General features: G+C 38.9%; 2 protein-coding genes across 4 annotated transcripts in view; one reads left to right on the plus strand and one right to left on the minus strand.

The window, feature by feature from the left end:
• The first annotated feature begins 18 nt into the window (after positions 1-18).
• UBAC2 (UBA domain containing 2) overlaps positions 19-22,319 on the plus strand; it is an 87,099-nt gene continuing 64,798 nt past the window's right edge. Inside the window, exons 1-4 of the mRNA XM_021530263.3 lie at positions 19-127; positions 8,612-8,739; positions 11,848-11,967; positions 12,401-12,507. Of these exons, the coding sequence (XP_021385938.1) occupies positions 97-127; positions 8,612-8,739; positions 11,848-11,967; positions 12,401-12,507 (386 nt within the window). The 5' untranslated portion in view covers positions 19-96. The remainder of the gene's footprint in view (positions 128-8,611; positions 8,740-11,847; positions 11,968-12,400; positions 12,508-22,319) is intronic.
• Positions 13,536-18,429, minus strand: GPR18 (G protein-coupled receptor 18). Of its 3 annotated transcripts, XM_085581784.1 has the most exons (3): positions 18,277-18,429; positions 16,001-16,130; positions 13,536-15,113 (listed from the first exon to the last, which is right to left on the minus strand). In XM_085581784.1, the coding sequence occupies exon 3, from the start codon at positions 15,067-15,069 to the stop codon at positions 14,104-14,106; it is 966 nt and encodes a 321-aa protein (XP_085437910.1). In that variant the 5' UTR covers positions 15,070-15,113; positions 16,001-16,130; positions 18,277-18,429; the 3' UTR covers positions 13,536-14,103. The 3 variants fall into 3 exon arrangements, with proteins under 3 accessions (XP_085437910.1, XP_021385939.2, XP_085437904.1); XM_021530264.4 differs by lacking the exon at positions 16,001-16,130; XM_085581778.1 differs by having other exon boundaries at positions 16,001-18,417.

Raw genomic sequence — 22,319 nt, forward strand, 5'->3', positions numbered from 1 at the left:
GGCCCCGGCCCCGGCCCCGGCGCGCCGCGGCTCCTCGGGGGCTGCCGAGCTCGGGGCTCCGCCGGCCGCGCCCGCCCGCCGGGCCGGGCCGCGGCCATGTTCACCAGCACCGGCTCCAACGGCTTCTGTGAGTACCGGCCCGCCGCGGTCCGGGCGGGGCGGCGCCCCGGGGTGGGAGCGCGGGCGGCGCTGCCGCCGTCGGCCCCGGGGGAGCCGCTGCCTTCGGTCCTCTCTTGGCTGGACTTTTAAATTGTACGGCGGCGGGAGGAGCCGCGGGTGTGTCTGTGTGTGTGTCTGCCTGTGTAGGTGTGTGCATGTCCGTGTGTGTCTGTGTCTCTCTGTGTGTTTATATGTATTTGCATACATACAGACCTCCATGCCAAGTATCAAAAAAAGAAAAAAAACAAACCTATTTTCTTAATTTGAAATTAGACTTATTTTTAAAACCAGTTTATTGACAAGGCAGACGTAAGGACTAACGTGCCCGTAGCTCTGCTTAGCTTTATTTTTATGCACAGCATAATTATAATGTAAATAATTTCATGTCCCGGTGCTACCTGAACTGACTTCACAGGTTTCTGGGGCTGGCTCTGAGCTTGTTTTACAGGACACAGACTCTGCAGCGTCTGGAAGCAGCAGTGGGGAGCTGACCTGGCTGCAGTGTGCACTTGGGCACCACACACAGTCCTAAGAGAGGCGAGGACAAATGATACGTCAAAGCTTTGCTGCCTGCGTGCTCCTTACAGAATGGGTGGTACTGTCCGTGTGCTGAAGGGCAGGAGGGCTCTGCAGAGGCATCTGAGCAGGCTGGATCAATGGGCCGAGACCCAACAGTATGAGGGTCAAAACGGTCAAGTGCCAGGTCCTGCACTTAGGTCGCAACCAGCCCAGGCAGCACTACAGACCTGGAGAAGAGTGGCTGGAAAACTGCCCAGAGGAAAACGATCTGGTGCTGGTTGACAGCCAGCTGAACATGAGTCAGTGTGGCCAGGAAGGCCAATGGCATCCCGGCCTGTATCAGCAATAGTGTGGCCAGCAGGACCAGGGCTGTGATTGTCCCTCTGTACTCAGCACTGGTGAGGTCACATCTCGGGTACTGTCTCCAGTTCTGTGCCCCTCAATTTAGGAAGGACATTTGGGTGCTGTAGTATGTCCAGAGAAGGGCAGTGGAGCTGACGAAGCATCTGGAATGCATGTCCTTTGAGGAGTGGGTGAGGGAGCTGGGGTTGTTTTGGCTGGGAAAAGGAGGTTCAGGTGGAAGCAAAGTGAGGGTTGCCCTCTTCTCACAGGTAACCAGAGACAGGACAAGACCCGAGGACTTAGCCTCAAGCTGTACCAAAGGAGGTTCAGGTTGGACATTGGGAGGAATTTCTTCACAGAAAGGATAATTAGATATTGGAATGGGCTTCCCGAGGAGGTGGTAGAGTCACCATCCCTGGAGGTATTTTTAAGAAAAGACTGAAATGTGGCACTCAGTGCCATGGTCTTGTTGACAGGATAGTGTTTGGTCACAGGTTGGATGTAATGATCTTAGAGGTCTTTTCTAACTTAATTGATTCTGTGGTTCTGTTTGAGTGTGAAAGCACCCTCTGACTAGGGGAGGAATATTTCTGGCATTTAAAAAGGGGTGTTAGTTGTAGCTGTATTTTCTGTGAGGAATCCAAAAAAGGGAAGAGTCTTTTTCAGATGGATCTGATAATACTGTGCCTTGATTTTCAGCTCCTGATTTTTTATCTCTCTCTGTGCCCCCAGTAGATACTATAGAGGGACTTTTCAATGGCATATGTCTGTGTATAATTTTATGAGAAAGAATGTAGGAGGAAGAGTATCCTTGTTAGACTGAATGGGTGGAGAGTCATGGTCAGTATTTACAAGTTTTTCCAGGTTTGATCCATCAGAAGGATGAGTGGGAAATGGTTGTCATAAGAAGCATATATGTGGTAGGGAAAAAAACTAGATATCATTCTGCAGAAAGAAAATCATAGAATATCCTGATCTGGAAAAGACCCACAAGGATTATCAAGTCCATCTTCTAGCCCCGCACAGGAGAGCTCAAGAATCACACCATGTGTCTGAGAGCATTGTCCAAATGCTTCTTGAACTCTGTCAGGCTGGTGCTGTGGTCACTGCCCTGGTGAACCTGTTCCAGTGTGTGGTCACTTTCTAGGCAAATAACCTTTCTGACCTAAACCTTCCCTGATACAGCTCCATACTTAGTGTTATGCTTTTTTTTTTTTCCTTCTCAAAACCAAATACAACATATGTTCTTACTGAACTTACCTGTTGACCTAAAGTGGGTTTTTAAAATAAGATTTGGCTGGTATGGGTGCACTGACAAACTCCAGTAGAGGCATGGATTTAGGTGCAGTGACATATGCTCACCTAGGACACAACTGTGGCAGTTTCAGGTGTCCCTGTGCCCTCAGACTTGCTTCTGTGTGTGCAGCAAATCCCACACAGGAGTGTGGGATTCTGTCACTGATGCACAGAATCTGATTGTTCAGGTAGTTAATGAATTGGTGCCTGATGTTGCACCAGAGAACTGTATGTGTGTATTCTTCCCCTGGGGCTTGGGAACCTCTGGCAGAAGGCAGTGTCAGTGGATGAGGGGACCTGTATGAGTGATCCTGAATGAAATAAGTGGACACCTGGTTCAGCAGCAATAGCAATGATCATGCCAGGGCACACTGAAGGCTCCTGCAGCCTGCTGTGCCACCTCTGACAGACCGATTAACATCTATAATGGTGGAACGAGGAGATGTAAAAGTAAAAATAAACATACCTGGTACATGGTATGACTGTGAGATAGGGAAGCCAGGAAACAAAGGACACCACCTTCTTAAAGGACAAAGACAGTTTGCCTCTGCTGTGGAAATTGTTTCTGTTATCTGGAATATTGGAGGAGCTGGTATGCTCTGGAAAAAAGAGCCAGTGGCTCTGGGTACTAGTAGGAGACACAGTGCAGACATATGCAAATGGATTATAAGAACACTAACCCAGCTGAGCTGGATTGCAATGTGCTCAGGGGCATCCTGGCAGCACCTTTAGGTAGGCTGTGGTGCCCGACCCAGGCTGGTTGCTTGTGTTGGTGGCTTCGGTCCCGTGTACAATGCTGCTGAAACACTTGAGTAGTTCTGCAAAGGCTCACATGAGTGTGTGAATAGCCTGGCTGTTTGCTTTACTGTAGTGCTGCTTAGTTTGCCAAGAGGCTGTGTCCCAGGAGCAAAGTATGATACACAGGAAGGCTTTCCATTATAAGGCACAAAGGCCTTACCAACAGTTTAAACCAGTTGGACCAACACAAAACCTTTCTGCAGACATTGTAATATCCCTTCCCAATATTCTTCAGGCTTTTTATGTACTGCACAGGAGTCTAGTAGGAAAGTCTGTTAAGAGTTAGTCATTATTAAGGTAACATTTAGTCCATCTTTTAAAGCGTATGCACTTGTTACATCTGGAAAATATTTTACTACTTTGACTACTACACACAAGCTATTTCATGTAGTAGGAGTGAGGAGAGCCCTTTGAACTTGCTAGTGCAACTTAGGCTTTTACCACAGTGGACCTTGTAGTGCAGTGCTAGCAATTTGTTAAAAATCCCCAAGGCAAGGAGGGATCTCTATTCCTCTGCTTGCATAACTGGCAGGAATGAACTCTGTTGTGCAGAGGCGTCAGGAAAATAATAAAGCTATGTAAATTAATGCATTGTGGTATGACTGAAGGAAAAATGAAATGTACTGAATACATAAGACTTGTGTATAACAGTATTATGCAGTACAGTACTATATGGGAAAGCAAATTAGCTTGTACATCAGCATGCCACTGTGCAGCCTGGTTAGTGTGAGCCCTGGAAGCAGCACAGCAATGAAGGCCACAAAACTATGGCTATTCTGCTTCTGCAGAACTAGCTCAATTCATTTCAAGCTTGTGTGGGGAACTCCACATGGTCTTGTGGTGTAGCCATACCTGATATTTCTGACAGTGTATACTAAAAGTAGCATGGTAACATCTCTGATTGGAAGGAAGAAAAGTTTGATATTTTTGATATTTTCAGCCTAATTAATTTTCAAGTATTGCTTTTAGAAACAAAGGTTTTCTTTTTTTTTTTTTTTTTTTTTTTGTGTCTCCTGGTTTTTTTTATAGTTTGTGACCTAGGCTACACCTAGCAGTCTTCTAAACAGTAAATGTACAGGCAAGTGGTTTGATTACAGTCTTGCCTATGCCTTTAAAAAATAGATTTTAACCATGATCACAGGTTTCTCTATTAGCTTTCTTAGTACTAATATTATTCACCTCTCAGCTTCTGGATTGAATTTAGAAGCATTTGTTGAAAAACTGTTCCTTCAGTGATACTCTTACTGTTTTCACTTGCAAACAAACATCACTGCTGTTTGGTTACCCCACCACAGGTTCTTAGACAGGTCTTGGAATACAGTAGATTGATATCTCCATGATGGTTTAATGCAGGAAAAATAACCACTCAAAATGCAGATTCTGTAAGTGCATTTGGGAAGTAATGTGCATTCAGATGTGTATCAGTTATGGTTTAATTCACAGATCTTGTGTATAAGCATTTAAAAACTGGTTTGTGGGCATTTTTTGCCATTATAGTAGCCCCCAGCAGTTAATGATCTGTTTGAAAGTGATGTGCCTGCCTTATAGCAGCTGGGTTTGGGAAAGTTGCGGGTGATAGTGGAAAAAAAGAGTTGTTACACAGCATGTTTTGTCTGCAGCTGTGGTGTAAGCTCAGTAGGGATCCCCACAGAAATTGCCCTGAGCTAATTTGAACTTCTGCAGCCACTGCTCGTCAGCTGGCCCATCACTTCACATCAACCAGCAATGAGATCCTCTCCCAGGTCAACACTTGAGTCCTGGGCCTGGAGAGGTTGAAGTTTTTCCTGCAAGAGCGCTTCTACAACAGTAGCTTGGTCTGGCTGCCTGTTTTGCTATGCCAATCTGCTGTCTCTTCATCTGTGAGTAGTGAACAGGCAGGGACAGGAAATAATTTCAAAAACTGTAACTGTTGCTGTATCTTCTCATTCTTGGCATTTAGTGCAGTGGTGATATCTGAAGCTGCAACTCAGGCAGTTGTGCCATAAACCTCCCCCTCTGTGACAGATGGACACTTGTATCCTTCACTCTCTGTACTGTAAAAGAGGCAGTGGCAACCAGCAGAGTAGTAGATTGTGAGAAGAGGATCTGTGGGCTTTGTAATAGGTGCAGGGGTAGAATGTGGAGACTTAGAAGTGGTTTTCTCATTTATGTCACATTTTAGGATCAGCTTGTCATTGCACAGTTGGTAGCATACAGGTTGGCACTCTTGCCCATGAGATTATGAGGGTGGTTTTGGGTGAGAACTTCTCCATTGCACCAGGAAGAAGCAATGATCTGTAGTGGAATTCCTTGCTCTTCATCATACCGTGGGCATATTCTGGTGGTTATTAACAAAATTTCTCTGTATACTTAGGTGGAAGCTCAGTAGATGTGGTGCAGCACCAGTGCTATAACTGCCTGTTGTTTGAAAGAAATGACACTTAAAGAGCACTTTGGGATTGCAAATTTAGTCCAAGATCTTTAAAGACAATATTTGATACATTTTAACTTTCAAGGTCAAAATGAGTATTTATCCTTTCATTCTTCTTTCTCTATGTGGTATAAGGATACTGTGTTTTCTCCTTGTGGTGAATATTTGCATCGATGCTGCCAGCAGACTGGTGCCCTGGTAGGTTTGTGGTAACTATTTCCATCTCATACATGATTGCACGTTGCTTTCTAAATTTTATCTTTGCATTGTAAGTAAGGAATTTGACTTGGATGTCAGAATGCCTGATTATGCAAAATCTGGCATTGTTTGTCAATTTTGGTCTGACATGGTTGAAACATTCCACAGTTGTGGGAAGGTTGCTCCTTCCCCGTGACTTCACAGCAGTTCTTGAGAAGGATCTATATGCTGTTGAGGGATAAAGCAAACGGCTACACTGTGCAGTGAAACACTTGGAAAAAAAATTTCAGAGGATGCATTATTATGTTTTTCAAGTTCACCAGACAATAATAAACTTCTCAACCATAATGACATTATGAGAAGCTGGAGAGTAAAAATTTCCATCACTCATATGGTGTTCTCTTTGGGTGACAGTCAGATTCATGGGTTAGGTGCTTCTGTGGTTTTTCACTTGATGACATGTCTAATAATAACTATTTTTTTCCTGTGTTAGGGTTTAAAGTGTCTAAGCTGAAAGCTAAAAGGAGGCTCTTAATAAAAATGTGTGTTCACACTTTCGGAGAAAACAGATAAGGCTCTGTTGGTTGGTTATTTTTGAAAGCATTCAAATTAGGAATTAACTTGATAGGATGAAATATTTCAGTGTGTATTTCTTGTAAAAATTATCTAATAAGAAAAAATTGCAGTAAAAGCTACATATTAAACCTATATAGAAAAATATAGTCACAGTGGGATATTGAGATTTTGTTCTCATGTGTGTCTGTGATAATGTTATCCTTATGTAAAATGTTTTATAGGATTAATTAGTTATTTTGAAAATTTCTTAAAATTCATGAAATAACGTAAATGCATTTGATAGTAAAATAATAATTTTTATCAAACTTTGGCTTGGAAATGTTTACTGTTGTGACTATTACAATTCTTCTGAATTAGGCTGTACTTCCAAGTATCAAAAATATGTATCCTGATTATAAAATTGACTTTTCCACATTAAGAAATATTAATTTAACTAAGTTAATACAGGGAGTATTGCTTGAGGTTTTAAATGAATATCTATGTGCTTTGTCTGCCTAGTAGCTTTCAGGAAGCTCCAGCTTCTTTTTTCTCCCGTGTTGTACAGTACTCTGATGGCTTCAGATGGTTTTGAAAAGCCCAACTGAATTAGAGGCATGAATAATTGAAAAAAAAAAAAAAGTATGTCTAAAAATATAAATTTTATTTTTGGACAGGAAAAAAAAACCCAAAGAAAGGTACTAGATTGAGATATGGACAGTTTTCTTGCATTAATAAAAAGAGTCAGCCAGACTTTCTGCCTTAGCATAGTAACATCCACCTGTGTCAATCCAAGTCACTGCCTAATTTCTATAGAAGGGTAGTTCTTCAAGGCCATACTTGCTTAAATGGAAAATGCATGTTTTAATAATGAACTCAAAAGGTATGGGTGTGGACTGAATTAATAGTTTTAAGTGCAAGTTTTCATTACGATACACATAGAGATGTTTTCTTCACATGGTGAACATCAGAAGACTGCAGACTTCAAGGTGGTGAATAGCTAACAATGCCCATCAGAGTCGTTCTTGATGTCATCAGTTAATACTTGGATGATGGTAATGCTTGATCTATGTAGCAAGAGCCATATTTTTGATGGCAGTGGGATTGTGCTGTAATTAAAAAAATAAAATCTTCTCTTTGGTGCCTATTGCCATCTGCTTTTTCTAGCAGTTCACTGTTCTAGTGTGCAGCAGATGTTGAAAAGATCATTCATGGTATTCACTTTAATCTGGACAGGTAGTAAATGTTTATTGTACTATACTGTTTCATGCAGTTTTTTTTCCTGCTGTGTTCCTGTTCTTTGCTCCCTATTAGTACTTTTAAAGTAATCTCATTGCTCCTTTAATTATATTAAGAAGAATGACAACAGAACTATGGATTTTTGTAGTACTGTGCAAAAACAGTTGTCTGAAAATGAATGGATTCTGTGCCATAGCTGAGATGTTTGGAGAGGAAGTAAATGTGATTCAGGCTGCATTTGTGAAAAGGAGAAAATTCATATAATAAGTAATATTTCAGATTCTCTGTGTTGGCATGAGTTGTTGGGCAAGAATTTGTGTTTTATTGCATCCACTGCACCAAGAGGATAGGGTGAATTGCTGGCTATGCTCCTGCTAGATATTCTACTGGCAAATTTTAGTAAATGTGAAATGTATATTGCAGATTTCACTGTTCTTTGACTGCTTTATTCTGAGTGTCCTTTCTGAAAGTCATGCCCCTAGAGGGAAAGAAATTCTGATTTCACCAACATCCTGATTCTAGTAATTTCTTTATGAATAATTGTAATAATTTAATAGAAGGGAGATGAGTATCACACAAATATGTTTCCTTGAATGGTGGATCTAAGTGCAGTGGTGAGAAAATCCATTTATTCAGGTGGTTTCTGCTTCATAACCTCTAAGAAAAAGCTAATCTTAATCTCTAGTGCAAAGGAAACAGAAGTATTTAACTAGATGTGCATGTATATTTTGCTAGGAAAAAAAGTGATTATTTTGTTTCCTGATATGTGGTTGAGCCATAGGAGGGCAGTATAGGAGGACATGACCTCAGTAGGTGCAAAGAACTTAGGTTTAATTGTAGCCAATTTCACAAGACAATGTTGGAAACAAAATGTCTGGCTAATATTTAACTGACATTAATATCTCTAAACATTTCCTTTGATTAATGTATTCTTCCTATCCTCGAGTTTTTGAGAACTTGGGAAGTTGTTGAGCTAAAAAGTCAAGGTAGTGTCACTGCCTATTATGTCTTCCAGTCATCTGTTTGAATATGTCACTTTTTGAATGTGGAAGACTTGTCTCTAAAATGGCTTGACTGTTTATTTGTTTTGTCTTTAAGATAAAGCGCCTTTGTCAAAGAGTTTGTTACTTGTCCCAAGTGCCATCTCGATTCTATTGACTCTGCTCTTCCAACATTATCAGAAGTTCTTTGCATATAACCTGCAAGCTGTAAAAGAGGATTTTCAGGTAAGCGTCTGTTCACTTTGTGTGAAAAGAGACTGCAAACTCTGGTTTTCTATGCAATTTTTGCCTACAGTTTGTCCTCTGGTTCTTTCCCTTTGTTTGCTGCTGTAGACCAGCTTGTTCTTACCATTTTTATGTCACCCCAGCATGCTACTTTTGGAAAACATGAGAAAAACTGATCTGAAACAATCAATATAGCTTTTAATTTTTTTTTTTTCTTGTCTGCAAAATTACTTGGTTTGTGTTGTTTTTCCTTTCAGGCATTGGCATTTGTAAACTTGCTGTGAATGAAGTGTGACATAACCCATTTAATAATACAAGTATTTTGATATGAATATCAGTATCTTTTTGTGCCTAATTTTTGAGGCTGAAGAAAGCTACTTTGATTAGGCATGCTGATTAAAAATGATTTTATTTTAACAATGGAGACCATAATTTTCATTCTCTAGTTAACTGTTGTAATTAGTTGTGGAAAACTAAACTTTGCCTGCTGTATAGAACTGCTGCTTCTAAATTGAAAATTCCCGATGATGGAAGAGTTTTTCATGTTCTTCAGTAATCAGCTGAATTGGTTAATTTCATACTCATTCCTGTTTCAAACTAAGATACTCTAGGTATTGTATCTTGTAGCATTTTATTTTAATTTAATTAAGGATCCTATAGTATCAGCTCTAAATGTTGAAATAATGCACTTAAAAGTGATTAGATTAGTTCTGTGGGTATTTTTTTGGGATGTTTTTAATTTTTGGAAGTGGCAAACTACTGCTCAATAGAGAAAGGTCAGCAAATGCCTTTGTGTTTATCTTACCTTATAGATTTTACAATTGCATCAAACAAAAGGTATGTAGTCAAATTAATGTCTTTGAGGATGCCAACTGTAGCCTGTAAACTTTAAAAGATTATTAGACCAAGCTAGTGATGGTCTGTGCTATTACTGTCTGTAATCTTGCTTGTCAAAACCAAGAGCTTTATTGTAATAATAAATTACAACTCTGCAAGGGCACTACTCATATTTTCCAAGTGTCTTGCTGATGCTGTGCAGTGAAAATACATAAATGATGTCTGCCTTTTACAAATGTTACAGCCAAGTGTTTGAGGAGGGGAATGAAACAGTCTGAGAATGTATTCAAGTTTTAAATGGAAATTGTGTGGGTATGGGATTTATTTATTTATTTGTTTTGAGATTTGTCTTCAGAGGAATCCTCTCTTTCCATATGTTTGATATGCTGAAAAACAGCAGTAGCTGCATTTTATTAAAAAAACCACCTCTACCGTGTCTTAACCATAAACACTTGCAAGTATCTGTAAAAGTTATGACACTTTTATTGTGGTGCTTTGGGGAATTTGTGAGTTTGGATTTTTTATTTAATGAGATTGTTCCACAGCCTTTGGAGCAAGCTATGTACTATATCACTGAGTACCTCTGAGATCAAGAGAGAGCAGATTGTTTCACTTCTGTCTGGTGCTAATATTCGAATGAGAACTCTTAAAAGAAAATTTGTTTAGAATTAATTCACCTGCAAGGATGTGTTTAATGGAAAGGATTTTTTTCAGGGAATGAACAAACATTTTGGATGTTGAATTTTAACACTTCTTAAAGCTGGTAGAGAGCACACAAATTAAAGTGAACAGTTGAAGAATACATTTGATTTGGAAGGCAAAATATCTGCTGTCCAAAACTAAAAGGTCCTTGTCTCCATACAGAGGGTCCTCAAGAGCTGTGTAAAAGATCTTCATTACATCATATCTGTATATATGTTAAGGTGGCTGAAGCAAAGAGCAGTAAGGCTAGAAGCCTTTCATAGTCTGTGTGAGAGCTGCTCAGTTAGTGCATGTCATGAAATATTCAGCTGCAAGGTCATAGCCCTGCCAGTCTTGACTTCAGGCGGGGTCGTACTCAGGCTAGGATTTAAAAGTGGGCATGTTGACATGGGATAGTGAGAATGGTGAGTGAAGTGGATTGAGGCCAATACTGCTTAGTGTCTTCATTCATAACTTGGACAGTAGGACATAACGTTCTCTCAACAATTCTGTGGGTGATGTAAAACTTGGATTTATAGTTGTTACACCTGTTAGTTCTGCAGCTATTTAGAGAGAGAAGAGGGTCAGTAGGAACCTTGGTTCAGCAAGGGCAAATGCAAATTCCTGCATCAGAGAGGAGTAACACCTTGCACCAGTACAGGCTGTGGGCTGAGCAGCTGAAATCGCTTTACAGGAAAAGCCTTGAGGGTCCTGGTGGAGGCTTAAATTGGACATGAAGCAGCAATGAGCATTGTGACTAAGAAGCCTAACAGCATCCTGGGCTGCATTAAGTAGGAAAAGACTCACAGGGAGGCCTGGATGGTGATCATCTCTACTCTCAGTGAGAGCAGTCTGAAGTGTTGTCCCCTGTGCTTGGCTCCCAAGTCAAAATTGACCTTGGCATCTTGCAGAGAGTCCAGTGGAGGACCACCAGGCTGGTCAGGAGCTGGAGCATTTGGTGTGTGAGGAGAGGCTGAGAGAGCTGGGAGTGTTTAATCTGGGGAAGAGAAGGTTTAGGGTAGATCTTACCAGTGCATGTAAATACCTAATGGGAGGAAGCCAGGCCCAGTGAAAGGACAGGAGGCAATGGGCAAGAACTGAAATACAAGAAATCCCATTTAAAGGTTTTTAGTGTAAGACTGATAGAACAGAGGAACAGTTTCCATCCTTAGAGATGTTCAAGACTCAGCTTGACATGGCCCTGAGCAAGCTGATCTGATTAGGCCTTCTTAGAACAGTTACACTAGTACTAGTTGTACTAGTTTGTATCTAGAGGTTGCTTCAAAAATTTTTCTTATAATTCTAAATTCACTAGGGTTATGATTTACATTTTTATTTCTAAGTGTAAACTAGGAACCTCAAAGTGTGTTTTGAGTTCATGTCAATTGTTTATTTATTTTAACAGTTAGACATCTGCTTTGAAAATATTTTAAAGAGAGTCCTCATAACATCCTACTCTCTGTATTTCGCTCCTTAACTGTGCTGCAATTGTCTTACCTGACTCCAGTATTAAATTGTCTTTGGGCACAAATTCTGTAAAGAATTTTCTTGAAGGACAAGTGGCTTAACATGATGATATTAACCTTCCAGATTTGGAGACTTGTATGTGGAAGAACAATATGTCTTGATTTGAAAGACACATTCTGCAGCAGTCTGCTCATTTACAACTTCCGAATATTTGAAAGAAGATATGGCAGCAGAAAATTTTCAGTAAGTTCCAGTTTTGAGTTTTTTTTAATAGAAACTTTTATATACAGTTCAGTCTTGTACTCTTGGATGAATACTGTTTTATTTCTAGCATGTTGTATAGAAATATAGGTTAAAGGGTTTTAAAGATAATTTAGTTTTAATAAATTTAAATTTATATTGATAATACCTTGCAGTCAGTGGATTATTCTAATTTCTATTTGCAGTTGTATCAGTTGTAAGATATCAAACCCATCAAATTTAATTTTGGAAACAATCAAACTCTTGATTCTTCAGTATCTAGACAAGTAGGCCTGGAATTATGTTGTGTTAAAGATTGAATTTGTCTTAATTGACCTAGTATAGAGGTTTTCTTATTTTTTCTTATATTTAAAGGTATAGTAAAACCTTTTTTTGAAACTGCTGAATTGATTCAAATTAAGCTTTTTCTTTCCAGTCTTTTTTACTGGGCGCTTGGATGCTATCAGCTTTGTTTGATCTTCTCCTTGTAGAAATCACTCAGTACATATTTGGCATCACCATCAACAGCTTGCCTTCTGGTTTGTAAGTAGCTTCTAAGGAATTGGTTTAGATATAGTATCAAGAGATAGGTTTTTTAAAATAAAATCTTCAGAAAACATTCTTCATGTAACATTTCAAATTAATCCTCTTTTGAACTGAAGTATAAAGGTTCTTGGCACAACTACTGTAATTTCAAACATTTATTTCTTAGCTATGATTTTTGTTTAATTTATAATTTATCCATCAGATTATTAGTTTCCAATCTGTTATCCTCATGTCTTCTGTTAACATGATTGCAGCATGGCTTGCAGTACACGAATTATTGCTATATTTGTTTAGTCTAAATTGTTTGGATCCATTCAATTTGTAAAAAGTGGATTCAGGTTGTGCTGATTTCTGTCTTAAATCAGAAAGGCAACAGAACTATAAGTCATGTGCTTTATGTTCACTTTTAAATGCACATGCATTTCGCATTGGTGCTTTGTATGTTTTTCAAAAATTGAGTGCCAGAGCTTGTTACTCCATTCCGTGCTTGCAGCTGAAATTCTCACAGCTTTAAGGTGTTCAGTGGTTCTGTTTTGCATAGCCTATGTTTGAGAATTCTGCACTTAATAAAAGATGTGCATATTACCATAGAACCACAGAGCTTGCAACCATTTATGGTTAAGCTTCTGGCAGGTGGGATCACACAGACTTGAGTTTCCATGTGTTTCACACTCTGAGGTAATAAGAAAAGCTCTTGGAGTAAGATTCTTAATATTAAACACCATATTAGACCTTTTTTTTATTTCTGCTTTTCCACAGCATCTGTTGAAAGTATCTAAAGACTGATTTATAAGGGACAAAAAGCACGTGTTTGATATTATAAAAATACATTTTTTGTAGTGTGTGAGTGTTCAAAAGAACTTGAAAGCTTGAGTAGCTACTGCAGTTACTCATATTTGTTACCTAGAGTTTGTTGCCAGGACATAGGCTGCTAATGTGTCTGGAGAAATTAATATTTTCCTATATGTAAAAGGATACTTTGTGCAAAAGTAAGGTGTCATAAATGAGCACATCATATCCACAGGTAGGTAATGAGCATTTGACTCTTTGATGGTACTTTGATGGCTGCAGAATGTAGTCAGTTACAAAGAAATCTGCATCAAATAAGTTTTTAATTAAGTAAAATACAAATTTTACCTACATATGCCTTCTCATTAAGTCATAATGAATTTGATATTGAGAGAATGAAATTAATTTTAGAAATGTGGGATGTACAGTAATTTCAGGAGCATTTGATTATGCAAATATAAAAAATTAATATATGCAATGCATCATAATTCTTCAGTGTTGTTTATTAATATTATATTAATAGTCAGTTTCACATATGACAATATTCACAATTGTTTGAGGTGATAAAAGCATTGGAAATTTTAACACTGATGCTATGTTTTAGTTCATTTCAGGTGAAACAACAAAAGATGTTGAGCAAATAAAAAGAGGTGCAATTATTATTCTGCTTTTGTCATATTTACAATGCATCAAATATATCTGTCACCTTTGCTTATATAGCATCCTGCTGTGTAGCCAAGTGCTAGAATTTAGAAAAGAATCCCTTGTTTACATTGTGAAAGTCCCTTGATATTTTTTCTCTTTTTATATCATTTCACTGTTCATGTTATTGAGTGATCTTACACTTCCAGTTCGAAAACTTTTTCTGCGCACGCTTCGAAGGTAATTGCGATAAAGGATTACACTGATGACTCTTGCCTGGAATTGTTTGGAAACAATGTAGTACAGTATAACATCCAAGCATGTACTGAGGTTCATGAGAAAGGTGGTAAAGGCTGCCCAGGGATTGTAACTTGTATTTTCATCTTGCAACATCAGGAAGGCAAAGCAAATGTGGAAGGGTACAAAGCAGATGAGTACCTGAGCAATCAGAGTAACTATAATTCTTATGGATCTCTCCTTGGCCTTAGGCTTCAGTTTGGAAGTCTTGCCGTGAATAAAATTATAAATAATGACTAGGTAACACCCCATCATGATAAACAAGGGGATCAAAAAGAAAAAAATCAAGCGACAAAAATTCAGTGTATTTACTTCCTTTAAATGGATGATATCGAGCATTTTCATGCAGGTGGTGAAATTTGAGGCTTGATCTGGATCAGACCGTAAAAACACCAATGGGGATGTTGTTGAGAGGGTCATTATCCAGATTCCAGTGCAAGCCAGCACAGCTTTTTTTGTATTTTTTAGTTCTTTGACATGTTTGGGCTGGACAATAGCCATAAATCTGTCTACGCTGATAAAAGTGAGCAGCCACAGAGCAATGGCTGGATAAAACACAGTGAAAGCCCCGAGGATCCGACAGAATGTATCTCCAAAAGGCCATGTTTCTGTCCCATGGTAGGTTATCCAAAAAGGCAAGGAAAATATAAAGAACAGGTCAAGTAATGCGACATTCATCATATATACAGTTATAGTTGTTCTCTTCTTGGTAGTGCAGCTGAACACCCATAGTGCAGTGGCATTCACCAACAATCCCACTGTGAACACAAAGCTGTAGAAGACCAGTGATGCAATCCTGTATTCTTCTGGATGGGAATTTTCTGGTGTCATAGTTTAATTAAATTTAAGAGTAGTTGTTTAACTCCATAAATCCCCTAGAATTAGATAAAATATGGGAAGTTATTCTCAGTCAGATAAAATCTGTCTTTTACAACAAACAGGAAGATGGTTTTAGGATGGTGTTTAGTGATGAAACTATTGTTTAGCTCTGAAATGTGCTAGTTTTGTTGCTTTTTCTGACTGCAAATACATTATCATCCTCTGAGGGAAACATATGTATTGTCAGACTTGTGAAAGTAGTATTTATAAGCATGTTTTAATAAAATATTTTAACTACTTACAGGGCCTTTTAATATAAGGAATAAGAAAGTCAGGATTGGCATTTCAGGTGTGCATCAGTAGCTGATAATTAGATTGGAATAGTTGTATTTGAGCTATGACAGCTACTTTCTAAAGAAAATATATCTTCAAGCTGTCTCTGTTAAAGAAAAATTTTAACTTAAACTAGCTATGAATAAAAACATGTCAGCATGGTATATAGTGACATTTGGATATGCAAAGAGTATTGACTTTGCCTTTTACCTGTGTAGGACCTACTTAACTCCCAAAAGAACAGGTGCTTGCTTATTAAAGACACTTAAAAAAATCTTTGAATGTCTGCATAGCTTCTAATACAATATTTAATCCTAGGGCATCAGAATCACCCACCCAACATACAAATAAAGTTCATAGATTAATAGACTTCCTGTTTGAAAAAGTAAAAAGGAGGGAAGCAGCACAGTCTCCAGCTAGGCCGTATGGGAAAAGTATTAGTTTGGGGCAAAAGTTGCTGTCTGGTAGCCAGCTACCCCAGAGCACAGTTATGTTCCTTCATCCAGCTTCTTGGTGATAGGAGCTGGACATCTGAAATGCCACTGTGCAGGCTGAGGTGATGAGAGCTGCCCTGGTTTTCTCTGGTGCCTATGAGGATGGCAGACTTTACCTGGTATTTGCATGAGTGCTTTGTTTAACTCTCACCCCCAGCACTTTCCTAGCTCTTGGTATGGTCACAGTTTCATGACTTTATGTGGGAGGGTTCCTCTTGTCTGGCCTTTTACACAGTCCTGTGGCAGCTTTGTGAAGAGGAGGAGGAGGAACAAGTTAGTTGTTTGTCTGATCTTCCCACTTGTGATAAACAGCCAAAGGAGTTGTACAGTATCTGTTAGGCACCAGAACTGTTCTCAAGAGCAGAAGGGTGCATAATTCCTGTGTGTTTTATCTCCAGGAGTGAAGAATACATTAAAAACCAGGTTTATTGTTACTGCCCATCTGGATAATGCCTTTTCTGTAATGTTACCAAGTACTTTCTCAGTGCTACAAAAATTCATAGGGGATTTAACCAGTGTTTATTAATCTAGCATCCTGGTTTGACACTGGCAAATACCAGCTGCTTTTGAGAAGAGTATCATGGAGTAACTAACTTAAATATGACCAGTTAAATCTTTATATAGGTTAGTTTCTGCCTTGAAATATAAAGTTTGGGCTTTTAGTTTTCTTACAGTTCTCCAGTTTACAGATACATTAAAGTTATGCATAGAAATATTTAACCCTTAACTTCAAGGTCTTTTTTTCGGCTGTACAAAACAAAAAAGGTGTGTTTTGTGCTCAGATGAAGACATTAGAACAGAATTTATGTTTTGTATGGGAAAAGCCATGTATGTAAGCATGAAGAACTCTAAAAACAAGAAAAATAAAATAATTAAAGAATGCTAGCAAAACTTATTGAAAATCAGATGGCATATGCTAAAAACATTGTGCATGTTCTAGCAGCATGGTTAAAATATTATTTGGCATACTGTTCCACTTTCACTACTGTTACACAAAATCGTCCAAATGTTGCTTAATATACACCTCCCCCCCCTGCCCTTGCCCTTTGTAAGTGGACTTTTTTTCTCTTTTGTTCTATTATTTTTTCTCTCTTGCTAGTGATTGTGTTTGACAGTGCCCAACTATCAATATCCTGAGTGATTTGGCAGGTGAATTGGGTAGTAATGTATAAGACAGGTAGAATAATTCACTTGAATATTAAGAAACATCATGTTTTTAATTTTGGTTTTGCTCTTGTCTCCTTCAGACTTGCAGTGACTAATTATTTCTGGTCAGGTCATGTTTTCAAAATAACCAGTAGCCTGATGTTGATGGGAAGAGAAGAAGCTGAATCTGGTGTGATCTTCTTTTCATGCCTTGTTTGCTGGTTATTTCAAGTTTGTGACGGTTTTGAGATATATCAAAGAACTGACCTGCTGTAACAGGAAGGGTTTGTTGTTTTTTTTTGGGGGGGTTTTTTGGGTTTTTTTTTTTTTTTTTTGCTTGGTTGTTGGAGATGGTTTCCCAACTTCATGAGTTTAAATGCATAGTTGGAATGGAAATACTTTGCTTTTTCGTTGGTACTTGTCTGCATGGATTTCAGTTCGATATCTCCCAGGTTAGCCCAAGGAGATCCTTGGGTGCCTCTGGGTGGATGGTTTTGCCCTAGTTGCCATTTTTCATAATGGGAACATTTACTTACTGGTATTGCTTAAAGCACTTGCTGAAGAGCCCTTGGAGTCACTGGTTGCTGGAAGATTTGTCTGTGTTAAGTCTGAATGATTCCTCTGTTGTTTGTCTGTATACTTTATCAATCTTATAATTTTTTAATGATAACTGACATTCTGAATGTCTGATGTGAATTGTGAAAGCCATCTATGTGCCCTATACGAGAACAAGACGTTCACAGCAAAGTCACAATTAAATCTTTTCCTCCAGATTCTTAATGCGAGTTAGGTAACAGTGATTCCATTTAAAGGGCCATGTGTGTATCTCTCTTCCCAATCCCCCTTTTTACTTTTTCTGTCCCTTATATTTGCTTGCATTTCCCTGAGGAGAACATTGCTTTCAGTGAAGCACAGAGATACCAAGTAACATGATCTCCTGGTTTTTGTTTCATGAAAACAAACATTTTTCTTTTAGTGATAAATGTAGTTACCAATGTTTTCATTTATTGCATACTTTAAAAATTTTTGTTAAAATCCTAAACAACAGTATTTATGGTACTATGCTTTTACAAATGCAGTCATTTTTCTTTAAATGTTATTTATAGAATGCTGCTGATATTTTGAAAGTCCATTAAAAATTAAATATATTTTCATTAGTTCTGGAATGTTCTGCTTCTGAACAAAATTTCTTAACAATGAACATCCAAGTTACTTTGTTAGCACGACATAAGGGATGATTACTCACGTTTTGTGCTCTACAAAATTTCTTCAGAGATGCTTCTTTCATGGCCTCAAATCTGTAGAAGGTTTAGACTTCCTCTTCTTTGCTCAGCTTCACTTAGCTAAAATAGCTGCTCTTCTCAGGCAGGAAACAATGACGTAATCTCACTAGTTTTGAGCTCTTTTATTGGTCATACTTAAAAGTTAATATTTCACATAGGTGTGGTGTCTGTGACCTGGTATTTCTATTACCTTTCAACAGTCAAACTTTTGTATTATTTCCAGTGTGGTCAGACTGGGCTGTTGTACTACGTATATTTTCAATTTCTAAATGTGGTGTAATGAAAGTATATTTTACGTTAAAGTTTCCATAGAAAGGTATCTGCAAGAATACACATCTTGGTTATGCAAAAGTTTCTAATAAGCACAGTGTAAATGTGTTTTTAGTAGACTATAGTCTAGTGGATTTTTTGTGGAAATCCCCATTTTATTTATATTGCCTTGGATAGTAGTCAGTCTGAAAGTGACAGAAAGTCACTGCATTTGAAATGAGAAGTTTGATTCACTTGAATACACAGCTTTGTTTATGCCTGTCCTTACAACATTTTATTAACACAGCAGCAATGTTTCTATATGTTCTTTGCTGTCTAAATTAATAACATGCTTATTCAAGAGCTGTGCTGAAAAATGCTGTATGAAAAGAGGTTTTAGTCTGTGTTAAAATGGGGTAAAATTTCTCAGCTGTGTGACTGCAGCAGACATCTTAGGTGGGATGGGAGTATTCACAAATTATTGTAGATAAAGAAGACTAACTTCCTTTGTTTCCTCTTTCTCAGCTTGAGAAAAGATCCACCCTTTAGAAGGGCAGTTCAGAGGAGGAACTCATTCCATGTTCTCTGTAATGCTTGCTGCTTCAGGTCTCTGGCTGGCAGTCTTTGGGAGGTGGTAGCAGAGAGCCCTGTGTTGAGTAGGGGAGCAATAATGTTTTAGTCTCACCAGGATATTCACTTGTTGCCAGAAGCAGCAAAGTCCTGCAGTTCAGAAATAACCAGAATCAGGTTTGTTTGTGGGAACATCTTTCTTCACTGACTATAAAAACTAATGTAGGTAGGTGGTCCTCACTTAGCACTCAAGATAACTTCTGGGAAAAGAAGCCCCTCTCTACTTGAGTCATGTAATTTATCTCAGCTGAATGGGTTTACGTTAGCATGTAGGTGTCTGCATAGGTCAGTGTGATGGTTAAAGTAATTAGAGGGAGGGACCTGGATATGATTTTTGGTGTGTAGATTACCTTTAAATATTTAGGGTTTTTTCTGTTCAGGTGAACTAATATGCAATTTCTTTTTTATAATAATTCCAAAGGCCTTTTAAATGCAGTGAGCTGCAAATCCTGCCCTAGAGAAATATAAATCTATTTAAAAATTAAAAATCTATATAAAAAGCTTAATATTTTAGGACTAAGGAATTTCTTAAAAGGACTAACCAGTGCTGAAAACTCTTCAGTGGCTTTATCATTAGTGAAGCAGCTCCAGAGCATGCTTCAGCAGAACAAAGTACTGTTTTCAACAGTTCAGTGAAATTCAGTACCATATGTATATCTTCTGGAAGAGAAGAACTGTTCTTTTAAACTCTCCTAGACAAGACTACTTTATTTTGGGAAAAAAATACAGAAGTGTGGAGGCATCTTCCATACTGAACTGCACTGTGAACACAGTTAATGCATATATATTTATGCAGTTTATTTTTATGCCAAATCAGGCAAATGGACAGCTAGTGCCTCCCTTAGCAAAAGAGGAAGTATAAAAGTCATTCTGGGTTTAGTGTAAAGCAGGCAGATGTTAAGTTTGGGATCAGAGAACCTATATGCTATGAGTTGTCTCTTGGCTTGTTGTCTGCTTGGGGGAGGGTAGAAAGTGTGATCTCTTGTAGCTGTGTCATTTTTTCTGGAGGGTGGCCGATGTTCTAGCCCTGCCAGGGAGGTCATGCCTTGCGAGGGCAGCTGGAATCAAATCCCATAGTTTACACAGGTGGCTAACAGCAGCCCAGTTGAGTTTGCTGGCAAGTTAGCCATCCATGTGGTTTGCTGCAGGATTTCAGTGTGTGTTCTGTGTTCTGCTTTCACTCAGGGTTTTCACAGCCTTCCTGGTAGAGAAGAGGTAGCCAAACCTCTCTGCTGCTCTGCTGGCAAGCCTTCCCTCAGGCATGGAGAAGTAGCTCTGTTTGGCAGCAGGAGGCTGAAAAGAGGTGTTTGCAGTACCAGCAGATTCATACCCCTTGTCTAGGTGCTCAGCTGGCTGCAGCTGCAGGGTGATAAGCATTTGGGGGTGAACACCCAAGTCAAAAGCTTCAATGCCTGTGGTTTGCAAGAGGCAGTAGGCTGCTCTGCAGTGCCACATTCCCCTGTTATTTTGGTTTCTGCTGTAGGAAGCACCTGGTTCTATTTTTATTTCCTTTGCTGTTTTATCAGCTAGAAATGAGTGCCTTCCATTGGTTTCCCACAGATGGGTGAGTACTTCCTCTGCTTCAGCTTCTGTTGATTGAATGCTTAATTCCATCTGGGATCTTCTTTTGCTATTCTGAAGTTTGAGCAGTAGACAAGGTAATTGTCATTGCATTATGTTGTGCTAAAGCTGGTCTTAAGTAGTTAAAAGCTAAGCCAATGTACTTCCTGTCTGGGGATAAGGCAGAGTGTATGTGGTCTGTTATGGTGTCTTTACTAACTGGCAGTAAGCTTCAGAAGAAATGAGTTTGATCACTTGCAACAACCTTGAAGTGTAGGACTGAATAGATTGCCTTCATGCTGTTGCTTTTTGCAGAATGAATGTACTGCTGGGTCTTTCAGTGGTTTAGTCATGGTACAGAAAAGTCTGTTTTTCCTGTTCACTTACTGTATAACGTAAGCTTTGTCCAGCTGATACGGAGAAGTTCTGCACACAGTGGGACAGAAGGATTACCCTCTGCCTCAGTCTGGTGGGGACTTGGCTTGAGCTCATGTTCTTCTCATTTCAAACTTTCCACCATTGGGATCCATTGAAAAGAAAGAACTGAAGCTTCTTGCATGGTTCACTGCACCAGTGGTGCAGGAAGCAACTCTCCCATGTCCGTTTGTTAACTTACCGGCTTGCTGTTGTGGGTGAGTTCACATGCACTTTTGGGTTACTGTTCTCAGCCTTGATGAAAACTGGCTTCATTTTTTATTTCCATACTGTGTTCACCATAGTAAATACTGAATAAACTACTGGTTAAAAATTGGTACTGAATGCATGAAGTTATTGCAGTTGTTTCCAGTTTTGCTCAGAGGCTGCGTCATGGCATAGCTGTCCCTCTTCTCCCACTCATCTGTGTGAGGGGGTGTAAATGCAGTTGCAGCAGAGCTGAAGAAATGGAAAAGGGAGCAGCTTAAGAGAACTGCAGCCTAGTTAGCTGTACTTGATATGTCTTATTTACTGTTGTAGTTTGCTTTCTCTTCCCTGTTTTGTTAGTACATGGTATGGTTTGAGGAAAGAGATCTTGTTTTTTCCCTTAAAAAAAAATCAACATTCCATATTTCCACTGGGTTCATTTAGGTTTTTTTCCTACCTTTCCTCCCTTCCCTCCACCACCCTGCACCACCTCTCATACAGCCAAGACACACCCTGTGTCACTAAATAGCCTAAAAATATACATCTGCAATATAGTTCATCTGTTTATCACTGTCAGTCAGCCTTTGAAAGAAACAATACTTCAAAAATTAATGAAAATGAAAGTTGAATTTCTGAGATGTATGTGACACTGAGGTGGACTGGAGACAGTGGTCTTTTACACACCAGCAATCTCAGAGTGTCCATAGTCTAATATTAGCTCATAGCAAATACCAACACAGCTCCATGTTTGTTGATGACCGTATGCTGCCTTTGACAAATTCCTGTGTTCTGTTTTCTGGGAAGCAGCTTTCCTAATTCAAAAAGTGCATGATTCTCATGACAGATATTTCATAGTTTATTTATAACCTACATGAAAGCTCAACTTTTTATTTTCTTTTTTTAAAACCTGCATTGTCAGGAACTAGTTACTTCCAGTTTGGAAGTG

Source organism: Lonchura striata, chromosome 1 (genome assembly GCF_050655825.1).
Source record: "Lonchura striata isolate lonStrDom1 chromosome 1, ASM5065582v1, whole genome shotgun sequence".
Lineage (NCBI taxonomy): Eukaryota > Metazoa > Chordata > Aves > Passeriformes > Estrildidae > Lonchura > Lonchura striata.

Bases quoted from the DNA above. Each gene is read 5' to 3' on its own strand.
- GPR18 (XM_021530264.4), bottom strand. From the start codon at position 15,069: ATGACACCAGAAAATTCCCATCCAGAAGAATACAGGATTGCATCACTG.